Genomic DNA, 14,868 nt, shown 5'->3' with positions numbered 1-14,868 from the left:
CTCGTTAAATGCTGGGATGAAAGCAAAGGAACAAACTTTTTCAAACTGCACACACTTGATCTAAATTCAGGGTTACAGCAAGGAGTTGGCCTCTGGGCCAACATTCAGGACCCCACATACTAGGGAAAGGGGCTCCAAATGGCCATTCCAAAGTTGCAGGTTAGTTGCATTGGCAAACAAGGCCCATCAACAGCAGATGGACTAACATGAATGTAGGAGATGGCAATTTGAGGCATATTTTCAGGGAGTGTCAGCCCATCTATTTGATGAAAGTTCCTTTCTTCTTATTTAAAGTGGAGAGCTTAAGGTAAGTAGCCAGGCAGGTAGAGAGTTACAAATGTTCCTACTATCCTGTTATCTTTTTCTAAAACAGAATGGCATTTACACTGAAGTAAATGGGTTTAGCAGCTGAGCAGTAGAAGCCAGCTCTATTTTATTCTTATAGTCATGACCTCAATTTTAAACGTGAGGTGGGCAAGGCCAGATTGAAAACAATATTTTCTCTGTGCAGAAGCAGTGGGAGAACATGAAATAGCAATGGCCAGGGTTTAATGCACTTCAGTAACTTAAATCATTTGAAGGACTCCCCCACCATTAATGTTGTTGTTGTTAGTTGCGAAGTTGTGTCCAACCCATTGTGACCCCATGGACAACGTTCTCCAGGCCTTCCTATTCTCTACCATCTTCTGGAGTTTATTTAAGCTCACGCCTACTGCTTCAGTGACTTCATCCAGCCACCTGATTCTCTGTCGTCCCCTTCTTCTCTTGCCCTCAATCTTTCCCAGCATTAGGCTGTTCTCCAGTGAGTCCTTCTTTCTCATTAGGTGGCCAAAGTATTTGAGTTTCAACTTTAGGATCTGGCCTTCTAAAGAGCAGTCAGGGTTTATCTCCTCTTGTTGTGACTCAGGGCCAGCCTGTGGGTCCGACAGCCGGCTCCGATGTATCGGATGACTCAGATGAGGGGGAGGAGGGAAACGAACCGGCTGATGATGGTTTGGAGGCTTTGCAGAGTCCTCAGCCGGGGACCTCTTCTCAGCTGCGTGAGCCCGAGAGTGCGGAGGAAGATGACCCACAGCTGGCCCTGTTCAAGGACGCCCGACGCAGGAGGCAGTCGAGCAGGAACAAACAAAGAAAGGCTGTGGGACTCCTCGGGAGGAGGCACAGGGAGACCACGCCCTGAGCTCTCTATAAAAGGAGTGTTTGGGGAGGGGCTGGTTGCTGAAAGCAACTTTTCCGCTTGAGAAGACAAGCTCTAGTGTTTTTGTTAACTGCGTAATTAAATCTTGGCAGATGCCTTTTAGCCTTGGACGCTCTCCAGTCTCTTCTTTCTGAATAGGGGTTTGCCTTACTACAAGGCCAGAAGAGGGCTGGTTCAGAACACCTCTAGGACTGACCAGTTTGATCGCCTTGCAGTCCAAGGGACTCGCAGGAGTCTTCTCCAGCACCATAGTTCAAAGGCTTCAATTCTTTGGCGCTTAGCCTTTCTTATGGTCCAACTTTCACAGCGATACATTGCAACTGGGAAGACCATAGCCTTGACTATACACACTTTTGTTGACAGGGTGATGTCTCTGCTTTTTAGTGTGCTATCTAGATTTGCCATGGCTTTCCTCCCCAGCAGCAAGCGTCTTTTAATTTCTTGGCTGCAGTCCCCGTCTGCGGTGATCTTGGAGCCCAGGAAAATAAAATCTGTCACTACCTCCTTTTCTTCCCCATCTATTTGCCAGGAATTGAGAGGGCCGGATGCCATGATCTTGGTTTTCTTAATGTTTAGTTTCAACCCAACTTTTGCACTCTCCTTCTTCACTCGCAACAAGAGACTCTTCAGTTCCTCTTCACTTTCTGGCATTAGAATGGTATCATCTGCATATCTTAGGTTGTTGAAATTTCTCTTGGCAATCTTAATTCCAACTTTTGATTCATCTAGCCCTGCCTTTCTCATGATGTATTCTGCATATACCGGTAAGTTAAACAGGCAGGGTGAGAGTATGCAGCCTTGCCGGACTCCTTTCCCAATTTTGAACCAATCAGTGGTTCTGTGTCCAGTTCTCAGTGTTGCTTCTTGACCCGTATATAGGTTTCTCAAGAGACAAATAAGATGGTCTGGTATTCCCATCTCTTTAAGAACTTGCCAGTTTGTTGTGATCCACACAATCAAAGGCTTTAGCATAGTCAATGAAGCAGAAGTAGATGTTTTTCTGGAACTCTCTAGCTTTCTCCATGATCCACCTTATGTTGGCAATTTGATCTCTAGTTCCTCTGCCTCTTCGAAATCCTGCCTGTACTTCTGGTAGTTCTCGATCCACATACTGCTGGAGTCTAGCTTATAGGATTTTAAGCATAACTTTACTAGCATGTGAAATGAGTGCAATGATGCAATAGTTTGAACATTCTTTGGCACTGCCTTTCTTTGGAATTGGAATGTAAACTGATCTTTTCCAGTCCTGTGGCCACTGTTGAGTTTTCCAAATTTGCTGGCAAATTGAATGTAGCACTTTTACTTTATCTTTTAAGATTCTGAACAACTCAGCTGGAATACTGTCACCTCCACTAGCTTTGTTGTTGCTCAGCTTTCCTAAGGCCCACTTCATTTCACATTCTAGGATGTCTGGCTCGAGGTCAGTGACCACCTCATCATGGTTATCAGGGACGTTAAACTCGTTCTTGCATAGTTCTTCTGTGTAATTTTGCCACCTCTTCTTAATCTCTTCTGCCTCTGTTAGGTCCCGGCCATTTTGATCCTTTATCATGCCCATTTTTGCATGAAACGTTCCCTTCATCTCTCCAATTTTCTTGAAAAGATCTCTGGTCCTCCCTATTCTATTGTTTTCTTCTATTTCTTTGCACTGTTCATTTAAGAAGTCATTCTTATCTCTCCTAGCTATTCTCTGGAATTCTGCATTCAATTGGGCGTATCTTTCTTTTTCTCCCTTGCCTTTCGCTTCCCTCCTTTCCTCAGCTATTTGCAAAGCTTCCTCAGACAGCCATTTTGCTTTCTTGCATTTCTTTTTCTTTGAGATGGTTTTAGTTGCCACCTCTTCTACAATGTTTAATACAACATTAATAATACGATTAAGTTAAGCAAAAATGTTCCCTGATTCAGTGCTCCTAAGATGTCTGGGACTTTAAATACTGGCTAGGCTGGCAGGAATTTGGGGGGATATAGTTCCAAAATATATAAATGGTTCCTTTGTTTTACCCTATGGGTGATGCAGCAGCATAATCCACTTAATGAGCAAGATGGTCATTATGGTTGCTGTGGTCCATTGTGAGTTCATCTTCCTTCTCCAAGGGATTCTTATTGTCACCCTTGCCTTTTGAGGAGCTACTTCCGGTACTAATTTTTTTGCAGTAGATACGGATTTTGATAACCGGTGGCCTAGTCTGACTTCCTCTCTGAGCTGGCTTAGGGTTATTGAGCATGATACAAAAACCCTGGGAGACCTCGCCATATACATTTTGTATTAGAGAAACTGTTTCCGTGCTATTACTATACAGTATCACTCAATGGAGTGATAAGATATTACTTCTAGAGCCTATTTTACACTGCTGTTTGAACCTAGCCATTAAAGTTTGTAAGCCATACATAATTGATAGCTAAAAGAAAGGTGTTTAATCATATCAGCAGTGGTTTATATATGAACCATAGTTTAGAAAATCCCCGTGACTTAGTATGGTTTGTGCAGTCAATTACATTCTGGGCTTCAACAAGTAAAAGCTACAGTGATCCATTGGGGCTTGTTTGCCAAGCATGATATTCTTGATATTTGTGGCTGATGCTGCTTGAGTTGCTTGATGAATGTCATGAGCATGTGTTGTATGTGTGTTGCATAGTGAATCTGTCTTTTTGCATCTCTTAATGGCATTCAGTGTCTTTGACTGGTGTCCTTCTGAAATGCTTTGCCAGAATGAGACTCTGATTGCACTTTCTCCCAATTGCTCCATGATGTCAATTTTAAACATATGCAAGTGATAAAATTGACCTTTGTAGAATGATTTTCTAAGAACAGGCCTCCCTTATTGCCACCTTCTGGAATCACTCTGAATAACTGGAACAAAGCCAGTGCACTTTCAGCACCCACCTTCATCCAAGAGCTTAATGAAATCTATTGAAATGCAAATAAATACTTTACTAGATCCTGCACTGAGCAGGGATTGGAACAGATAAATCATGAACACTGTGATTGTATGAAAAGCCATGGATCAGCAATGAGGTGGAACTAGAAGACCTCAAGTAAGAGAGAATTTGTTTGATTGGACCAGCCAATGCCATCTCTAGCCTTCTCCACCAATTCCATTCCTCAATCTCTCCAACATATTTGAAGTTGCTCATACAATTGCCTTCACTCTCCACGCCAACCTCAGAACACAGGGGTCACTCTGGACTAATCAGTATTGTCTCTAGCTGTCCATTATGGTCTCTGGGTTTGCATCTGCGCCGTATGTGTGTGTGAAATGCTTTGCGTCCAAGTGCAGCGAAAACTCCCCTCTTCTCCATTTCATGACAAAAAAGAAATACCAGAGAACAGCCCTCCTCACTTTCCACTGTGATAGGATATTCTGGGAGTGGGGAGGCATGATTTTGCGAAACAACAAAGCTTTGAAAACATTCCTAACATTCTTTTGTTACGTTTAAAAGCTTCTGAAGGTGGAAAGGAGAACAGCCTATATAGCCCTTTTGCAGCTACATATTTTTCCAACGATTGTAACCATGCTTATACAATAGATGACTATGCTGGGAAAGAGAAATACAGTACTGTGTATAACTCGGCCTCTAAAAAGGCAACTCTTAAGCCCTGAAGTTGGGATGAAAGAACACAGACCACCAATACTATTCAGCCGGTGTCTGGGGGGGGGGGGAATCAATTTTCACCTAGCTTTCAGAACACCCTCAATCACCCCATCCTCCTTCCAGAATGTTCAAACAGCTCTCCAAATAAGCCAGTGACCAGCAACCTGGAATCAAAAGCCTGGTGTCAGCTTGAAACCGGCTGAAAGTCATTGTATGAAGGTGTCCTCCGTGTACCGTGAGGAGATCGGAAGTCAGATTGAGAACGATCATGGGAAGGTCCCATGTTTTCCCAGCATTATACTTTTAGCATACTTAAAATAACACTTTGGCCTTAAGATAGCTTTTTAAATGGGCTTCTGTAATGGATGAGACCGCACTACACCCAAAACAAAAAGCCAGCCCCAAAGAAAACCAACCTTTCCCTCTCCACAACCTTCTAACAAAGACAAGTTGCTCCCTCTCACTGCCAAAATCTCTCAGCTCAGCTATCATCGGTCTGGGTGTATGTTTTCACTTATTTGTTGCCAATTTTTTGCTCTTCAAAAAAAAAAAAAGCAAAGCTACGGACCGTACGAAACAGCTTCATTCCTGCTGTGTTACTTAGGGCAACTGTAGTTTCTCTAAATGGTAAGTTGGCACTCTGCGGACACAGAGAAAGTTCTGTTCCATTTTCCTGAATGATCTTGTCCTGCCTGGCCATCGGCAGGACTCCAGAATGCCTTCATTTTCTTACTTTGGGAGAGAGAAGCGTTTTTTCTGCTTGCTGAACTCTGTTTGGGGGTCCAGGAAAGTTGTCCCTTGCCCACCTCTTGTGATATCTGAAACCTGATAGGACAGAAAGGGATTTTTTTTTTAAAAAACAGCACTGGTAATGGTTTTAGCAATACCAATAGCACTTAGACTTATATACCTCTTCACAGTGCTTTTACAGCCCTCTCTAAGATGTTTACAGAGTCAGCCTATTGCCCCCAACAATCTGCTTCCTCATTTTACCCACCTCGGAGGGATGGAAGGCCGAGTCAACCTTGAGCCGGTGAGAACTGCCAAACTGCTGGCAGCCGGCAGTCAGCAGAAGTAGCCTGAAGTACTGCATTATAGCCACTGCGCAATCACGGTTTTCCTTTAAAAGTAAGGGCAATATTTCATTTGTTTAGGAAGCACAGGTTGAAGAGCGTTATCAGGAATGGCTAATGTCTTAGATGTGTCCACTTTGGAAACACACACACACACACACACACACCCCAACTTAAAGGGGCTTGTTTATGAATAGAGCTGAATTGTAAGTCGGGTTATTTTTTGTGAAACTTGTGGTCAGCTGTATGGCTCAGGGAGGCTTGGGTTAACAGCAGCTTGTTTCTGATTCTCCTGCTGGCAGATTGTTCAGCATTAAGACCAAATAGTTTGGGTGCTTGGAATCCCAATGTATTATGCAGGATATAATAATGTTACTGTATCAGGTCAAGTGATGCCAGTAAAATAGATCTCTGTGTTAACGTTTACACTTTGATGATAGATGGTAGGTAGGTAGGTAGGTAGGTAGATAGATAGATAGATAGATAGATAGATAGATAGATAGATAGATAGATAGAAAGATAGATAGAAAGATAGATAGATAGATAGATATATCTTTTTTATTAAAACCTTTAAACAAGAAGATAATTGCTAGCACATACTAGCAGAAACTAAGAAAAAAAGAAAAGTGAACAGAAAAGACAGAGCAAGAAAAGAAAAAAGTTAAAAATAGAAAAGAAAGAAAGAAAATATAAAGAAGTGGCTTCCAATATTCTTCACGGCTGTTATAAACCCAAGTATATTTTGACCTCTCTAAAGTTACATCATATCATTTTTTAATAATCTATCTAATCATCAAAACCATAGGTCACAAGTTCACTGTTTTCATTTTTACGCAAATGCCTAAGTCCATAAGACTTTCCAATCAGCAATACATGGAGATAATGTCTTCTCCCTAATCAAAGAAGTTAATTTAGCCATTTCAGCAAAATCTTTAAACTTTAAACCATTCCTCTGGAGTAGGTACAGTAGTGTCGAATTGTTTTTCATCTTTGTGCACAGAGTAATCTCATTGCTGTGACTTTAAAACCATGCTTCTAGCCTTTGTTAACCTCCCCAAACTACCTCTGCCTCCTCTTTGTTGTTGTTGTACCACAGAAAGGATGCTTAGGAAGCTGTAGAGAGGTAGAGTGGGGTCCTTAGCCTCTATCAATAGGGTGGATTGCTAAGCAAATTGGAACGTGGCTCAAGATCCCAAAACAAACAAACTCACTTCAAATTCCAGCAACAAAGTTTTATTTGAAAGAAGCGTTTGCAAAGGCTTGGTGAGCTGAAACAAACACAGGATTTCAGTCACACCTCCAAGAGCTGTTTGACACATTTTTATATCCTACTCCCCACGCAGATTCCCCCCCTCCCCTATCGCACTCAACACCCCTTCCCCAATCATTCAAAACCTACTCCGGACCGCCTAAAACCACTGCCTTCCCGCCTCCCCTTGTCCTTTTGTACCCATCTTATCTATCACCATCTAATTTTCTCTTAACAAAGCTCGGCTCCTACAGGTATTTCTGTGTTTCCTCTGCTTGCAGTTTCAGTTAGCTAGCAACTTTTGCTTTTCTTATTTGTATGAAATTTACTTGTCAGAGTTTATGACTTTCAGGTAGCTTCTATTGATCTTTAGGCTCATTAGATTTGTTAGATATTTCTGGTTTAATCTACTCCTTTCAAAATCAGTGTTTCTCATAGATTGCCAATCTGTGCCTTTGTGCTTCACATGAGGTCAGTAAACAGGATATCAGTAAAGTGAACGAGATCAGCTAAGGAGAGGGATTTTTGCACAGGGTTGAGCAGGCACATCTAAAGGGAAGGATGTCTTTTGTTCACAAAGGCAGTGATCTTTTGATGGGACTGGTGATGCTCAAAGCTGCAAGTCTTAGCATTCCACTCCTTAGTCATTTATGCCTTTCAGAGGATTGTGTGATATGTGCTTGTGCCTTAGGAAATACAGGAACCTTCCCATTTTGTATTGTAACCAGGAACCAGAGCTAGTAACAGCCTTTGTGCTAAAAAAATTGATTGGTACATAGAGTAAACAGGGCCTGACAATGAATTCTCAATGAGGCTGCTTCTTTCTTAGCTCTAGACCAGGGTGGGGGGGGAGATGATAGTGATGATACCGTTTCCCTAGGGAATTCTGCAGTCTCATAAATCTGGCTCAGGATGATGAGTTAGAAAAATGGAAGATGGCTTTGAATTAAGTGCAATATTGCCTGTTGTTGAACTCAAGCTGTGCAATATCTGCGGCTGGTCAACAGATTTGTCGTCGACAATAAAGATATTAATCTAATAGAAGTATAGATCTGAAAACATGCACAATCTATTTTGGAATATGTATTTCAATGATTTTTCTGCAGGAAACGTGGCATGAAAGTTTTGACATGGATCCCAGGGCCATACTTTCACACTCCCCACCTAACCATCACTTCCTCAGTGCAGTCCTCCTTGCAAAGCCAGGAAGTGCTGATGTACTGAGAAATTAATTAAAAAGGGGAGTAAAAAAAAAAGGGACCCGGTTGCTCAGTGGGTTAGGACGCTGAGCTTGTCAATCAGAAGGTCGGCAGTTTGGTGGGTCGAATCCCGAGTGCTGCGTAACAGAGTGAGTGCCTGTTACTCGTCCCAGCTCCTGCCAACCTAGCACTTCGAAAGCACGTAAAAATGCAAGTAGAAAAATAGGGACCACTACAGTGGGAAGGTAACAGTGTTCCCTGCGCCTTTGGCGTCTAGTCATGCTGGCCACATGACCACGGAGATGTCCTTGGACAAGCGCTGGCTGTTCGGCTTTGAAACGGAGATGAGCACCGGCCCCTAGAGTCAGAAACGACTAGCACGCATGTGCGGGGGAACCTTTACCTTTACTTTTTTTTAAAAAAAAGGGACATTCAGCTAGTTGTCATTCTAGCTTCACACTGCATGTGTTGTTCCATTTCAAAAAAGGATTTGCAAAACTTGAAGAACACCTATTGGCAGGTACTGGCGGAATGAAAGAAAATTGAAGAGAAAAAGAAATACGTTACTGATTATTCTCCCTGCACCATTTCTAGACTAGAAATTAACTGGATATCCAAAGGCAACTATCCAGTAGCGGAGCAAAACCAGGACCTGGACAAACCCCTTATGCACAGAACACTAAAGAGTTTCTCTAGCAGTCTGTCTTCATTCTGACCTCCCTAAACACTATTTCTGACTTTCATCTTCCTGAGAGTTGACTTAAATATTTGTGTGTGTGTGTGTGTGTGTGCGCGCGTGCCTGCGTTTTATTTTACATTATCATGACCCCAGGTACTTCTAACTTTTCCCCAACATTCAACCAATTCTGTACCTAGAGAAAATATATATTTGCTTTACTCATTCTTTTCCTGTTCATGGGAGAGCTACTATAGGAAAGAGAGAAGAGCATGATTGGGAAGAGGGAATGTGCCACCCCTGTGCTAAGCTGTCTCCTGACTGTGTGAAGGACTGACTCGATCTCCAAAGTGGATTGTCAAAGGAGTCAATCTTGGGGGCTGACTTTTTGTCAGGGACCAGGGCAAATAGGGAGGAGCATTGAGTAGAGATGAACATGGTCTTGCTGGCCATGGAGCTATGGCAAAGTGTAAAGTCAGAAAGCCTGGCAAATGACCCAATCCAAGGAAAATGAGAGAGGGAAGGAGTTTTCTTACATTGGTAATACTATAGCACTCTTTCTTTGTAAAGACAAAGCAAAATCACCATTACTGTATTCCGCTTTTCTTTTTGTAAAGAAAAGCTCATAGCAGGCAATAAAAACAATGGAAATGAAAACAAAATCAAGGCAACTAAAAGCTGTAAGAAACGGAAAAATCAGTTAATTGGGGCTCAGGTCAAGTTAATTTCACTAATTATTTTTAGCGTGAAAAATGCTTTACATTCTATGTCAGGGGTGTCAAACTCAATTTCATTGAGGGCCGCATCAGCATTGCGGTTGCCCTCAGGGGGCTGGGTAGGTGTGGCCTACTGGGTGGGCGTGGCCTACTGGGTGGGTGTGGCTAGAGTGTGTATGGCCTACTGGGTGGGCATGGCCAGCTCTACATTATTTGCATCAAGGGTGCCTATGGGGACCTGGGCAGGAGTGGGACTGATCTGAGGGTCTCTGGCAGGAGGAGGGTCTCTGGGCCAGGGCCAAGGCAGTGGGGGCCGTTCCCTCACTGTTTCCAGGATGGTTTCACGGGCCACATGAAACCACTTCACAGGCCAGATGTGACCCCTGGGCCTTGGGTTTGACATGTCTGTTCTATGTTAATAAGAATTTAGCAAGTAAAATGGACTTACCTGAATTGCAGCAAAAGGCACGTTAGTTGCTCTGACCTGACTTTGAACTGTATTCCCCAACCTGTTGCTATTCCAAAACAGTGGGACCTCAGTTCCTGAGCCAGCACATCATGCTGACCCTGTACCTTTTCATTCTTTTGATCCTAGGTGTGTGCGTGAGCAGCAGAGCAGGGGGTTGGACTAGAAGATCTCCAAGATCCCTTCCAACTCTGTTGTTCCGTTCCGTTCCGTTCTATTCCATTCCATTCCATTCCATTCCGTGTTTGTGTGCGCTCACTATACTACACAATGCAATACTATACTATGTTACACTTTTTCTTGACGTTAATTTTTAATTCTCCCATTTTTTTTGTTTACATAGGAGGAATACACGGGTTACTTCCTGAGAAGTGCCAGGTGATAGTGCTGCTGAACCCACGGAGCGGAGCAGGGCAGGCCCTGAATCTATTCACATCTCAAGTTCAGCCGATGTTGACAGAAGCCAGCATAGGATTCCATAAATTTGTCACTGGTGAGCTTTTTGGCTGGCTCAGAGCAACTTAGGAAAACTGGTTTAGTACAGGTGGTCCTCAACTTACTACAATTCAATTAGTGACCGTTCAAAGTTGCAGTGGCACTGGAAAAAGCGACTTATGACCGTTTTCCCCACATTGCAGCATCCCCATCATTACATGATCAAAATTCAGATGCTTGGGAATTGGTTCATATTTATGACGGCTGCAGTGTCCTTGGTATGTGTGTGTGTCATGTGATCCCCTTTTGCAAGAAGCAAAGTCAAGCCAGATTCACTTAACAGTCGTGTTACTAAACAACTGCAGTGATTCACTTAACAACTGTGTCAAGAAAAGTTGTAAAATGGGACAAAACTCACTTAACAAATATTTCACTTAACAATAGAAATTTTGGTCTCAATTGTGTCTATAAGTCGAGGACTATCTGTAGATATGGCTCAGACTTCTGTTTTCAGTTCTGCTCACTTATTTTGCCTTTGGCCAAGCCTGGGTAGAGTGACATTGTTGGTACTCTTATGTTGTTGAACACTTTGCACTTTCAGTGTATGAAAGCAGGTAGTTAATTCAACCTGCTCCAGTTCTCCTTAGGTGGAGGGTTATAATAACAATGAACTGTGTAATTCATTTTATAAAAAAACAGAACATGTATAAATAAATTAAAACTATCACCCCAGTTAAACGTATGGGAAATAAAGACCACAATAGTGGGAGGATGCTGAATTTGGAGAATAGGACAAGTCTGAAAACTGTAATTGTACAGCACTAACTTAGAAACTCCAATCATCTGACTGCTTTATGCTTCAACTTTGTCAACCTCTCCGGCATCCAGTCTGTTTCTGGGCTCACTGTAAAGCTTAATTAACATAACACTCAATAATTTAGGACCAGGTTATCTGAAGGACCTCCACCTTGTCATGTGGAATCCTCCCCAAATCTTAAGATCTTTCCAGATTCCTTCAGTAGGTGTCATAAGACAGTTTGCCATATTTTGTCCTTGTAATCATACTGGATTAGATTTGTTGATTTCTTTTTTTCCTTTAACTGCCCAGATCACTTTATTTAAAATTTGCTTGAAAACAAATGCTTTTAGCAGATAAATAAACAAGGGAGTTGGTTAAATCAACCCAACCAATATTTAACAATAATGGTGGCCAAACAGAATATATATTAGTGAACAAATCTTTGTGCCTCAGGTATTAGGTTCAAGTAAGTAATTGTGTGTGTGTGTGTGTGTGTGTGTGTGTGTGTCTGTGTGTGTGTGTGAGAGAGAGAGAGAGAGAGAGAGAGAGAGAGAGAGAGAGAGAGAGAGAGAGAGAGAGAGAGAGAGAGAGAGAGAGAGAGAGAGAGAGAACACACCAATGTAAAAAGAAAGACGTGCATTTGTGGATTAATTTAGAACCTATAGTCCATCCAAATTACAACATCATCTAGAAGACATACATGCTTTTGTCTTTCTCCCCAGAGAAACACAATCATGCTTGGGATTTGGCAAGGGAGGAGGACATGTCCAAATGGGATGCTGTGGTCATTATGGCTGGAGATGGCTTGCTTCATGAGGTAAGGAACGGGGCAGATGGTTGTAGGGACTTTATGGTGTCCTGGCTCCAGTACACCAGAAGAGAAATGGATAGGTTGTTAGCATTCTTCCAGCTAGTGACTGTTCTGATTCAGCCTACCACTTTGAAACAGGAGAGAGTAGAAGTGGCTGAATTAATACAGACTGAAAATACAGATATTGGGCCAGAATCTTTGGTCATTCATAATTGAACAGCAGGCAAACAATTGGTACCTGCAGATTGCAGTAAGATTTTCCCTTCTGTGCATTTTGACTTCGGTCACCCAAGTAGTGGCTGGGATAGGTAAAGGGCATTCATTGTTTGTTCTTTATAAAATAACCTGAGATAATGAGTTCAGTAATTAAACTTTTATTTTAAAATAATAATAAAAAACTCTTGATTTACCGTACTTTCAATCTTTTCATAGTAAAGGCCTCACTCTCAGACTGAATCTTCCTTGCTACATTGAATTTTCTCTTTTTTGTGTAAGATATTAGCTACTGCTCATTTTCCTCATTTTTAAAAAAAGTATTTTATTGGTGAAACAAAACAACCCAAAGACATGATAAAATACAATCCTAAATAATGCTAATAAAATCAGAAAAGAATACACATTATAGTGATTAAATGAGAGGCATTGAAAGGAACTAAAAATGTATCCATAAACTTTGAATAGAGGTCCTTTAAGATATTATTATATCTAACTGTGTAGGCTATTTATTGCTCCATATTCTCAGTGTTGGTAGAATAAATTATTTCAGTTACTGTTATATTTATGACGTATACTTAGATTCTTAATCTTTTATTATTTACTGCCTTAAGAGAAATTACGATGCTTAATCAATGGAAGCAACAACAGAATGGGAGTGCAATGGGCTTTTTTAAAACTATCATTTCAAAATACTACTCAACCACATTTAGCTAAATATTTTTTTACATGTTGACACTTCAAATGAATTGCTTGGAGTGGAGATTTTATTTCTCTACTGTTTTACCTCTGTGTTCATGATTTTGAACTTGGACTTGATCTCCTAATTAATAACGCAAAAGTTAAACTGGAATGGAACAGTTTTTTTCTTTTTTTCTTTTTTTTCCATTTTCATCTTTACAAGGATGAACTGAACATATTTGCAGAGATGCTTCAGAAAGCAGAATCGCGAATCTGCCTGGGTTTCTCTTTTCACTTTTTTTTTTACAAGAAAAGAATTCCCCTCATCTTCACAGTTGGGGAGAAATTCCTGATGCACTTCAAGAAAGAAGCCATGAGTCCAGATGATCGTGTACTCCCATGGTTTTTTTATTTATTTATTTTAATTCCATTTATATCCCGCCCTTCTCCGAAGACTCAGGGCGGCTTACAAGCTTAAGCAGTAGCCTTCATTCTATGTATATGCCTGCTTATTAGGGCTTTCACACACACCCCCAAGCAGCATTATTACAAAGTCAGCTTAATTGCCCCCAACAATCTGGGTCCTCATTTTACCTACCTCGGAAGGATGGAAGGCTGAGTCAACCTTTGTTTTGAAACAAATCCTCCTAATTTAAATTACGTTGGCTCTGAAGCTAATGGGGTGAATTCCCTCTAATTGACTTCAGTGGGAGCCAGAAGGGGAGCAGAGAGGCAGGGTGAGGAATGGATAAAAGTGGGGAGTCATTCCCCTTCAGGACAGAATTTTTGCCATATCTTACTAGAACTTTCAGACCATCCTACTCTGATCCCTGATCAAGATTCTCCTCTTTGTAGGAACAGAAGGTAAAACAATCGTACAATTTCAAATAGGAATGCTGAATCCAAGAAGCAGAATATAGTGAATTTTAAGTTAAGTCAGATTGTTTGAATTGGCAGATTTTATAGCTTTGTCATAAGTACTGTTGAAGAGAATGTGAGAATAACGGGGAGATTATTGCCATTACTGCATATTTATTTCAATCTGTCAGGATTAAATTAAATCTTACAGTATTGAATGCTGGTTGCTCAAAACAAGGACTTTCAAACTGCTTTCTGTGGAGTTTGTCAACAACAACAGAGGTTCCGTACGGGCAAAAAAAAAATAAAAGAGAAAAGCTTGCTCAGATGCTCTGTTTCTTGATCAGGGATCCTGGGATTTTTAATTTTTTTTTAGACTAATCGTTTTAGCATCCTGGGGAAAAATGGAAAACCTCTAGTTTAGAAGTCCCAGTGGTTTTTTTTAGTTCAGCACGACTTATTTCCAGCCTTGCATCTTGATTAGACTGTAAAGGCTGACCCAAATTTGAATCACACGGCCAAATCTGTATCTTTCTTGCTCCCACGTAGACCCTTTGTCCCAATAAGTATGCTGAAAGTGTCTGGCTGATTCAGTAGTCATCATCCATCATTGCAGCTGGAGTCCAGTGCAGATGAAAAAAAACAGACTTTCCTTGGCCTTTTCCTCTGATTGGCTGTCATCTGTGTCTTTTAGGTGATCAATGGCCTGATGGAGCGTCCTGACTGGAGGACTGCGATCCAGAAGCCCCTCTGCATTCTCCCAGGAGGCTCTGGGAATGCTTTAGCTTCTTCACTGAATCACTACGCTGGGTAAGGTGTATTCCTAAAGATTACTGGCACCCCTTGTACTATTACAGATGAGGCCACACTCTTTCAGGGCCATCCCTATTCTTAGCGCAG

General features: G+C 41.6%; 1 protein-coding gene across 2 annotated transcripts in view; it reads left to right on the top strand.

The window, feature by feature from the left end:
- Positions 1-14,868, top strand: part of SPHK1 (sphingosine kinase 1) — a 40,464-nt gene that overhangs the window by 19,649 nt on the left and 5,947 nt on the right. The window contains exons 2-5 of one of the 2 annotated variants that reach the window (XM_083352375.1): positions 10,515-10,664; positions 10,810-10,884; positions 12,128-12,222; positions 14,663-14,778. In XM_083352375.1, coding sequence (XP_083208501.1) covers positions 10,515-10,664; positions 10,810-10,884; positions 12,128-12,222; positions 14,663-14,778 — 436 coding nt within the window. The remainder of the gene's footprint in view (positions 1-10,514; positions 10,665-10,809; positions 10,885-12,127; positions 12,223-14,662; positions 14,779-14,868) is intronic. The other variant, XM_083352376.1, reaches the window with a different exon arrangement.

Source organism: Vipera ursinii (assembly GCF_947247035.1).
Source record: "Vipera ursinii genome assembly, chromosome: 2".
NCBI lineage: Eukaryota > Metazoa > Chordata > Lepidosauria > Squamata > Viperidae > Vipera > Vipera ursinii.
Note: the sequence above shows the minus strand (reverse complement) of the source record. Positions and strands in the feature narration are given on the sequence as shown.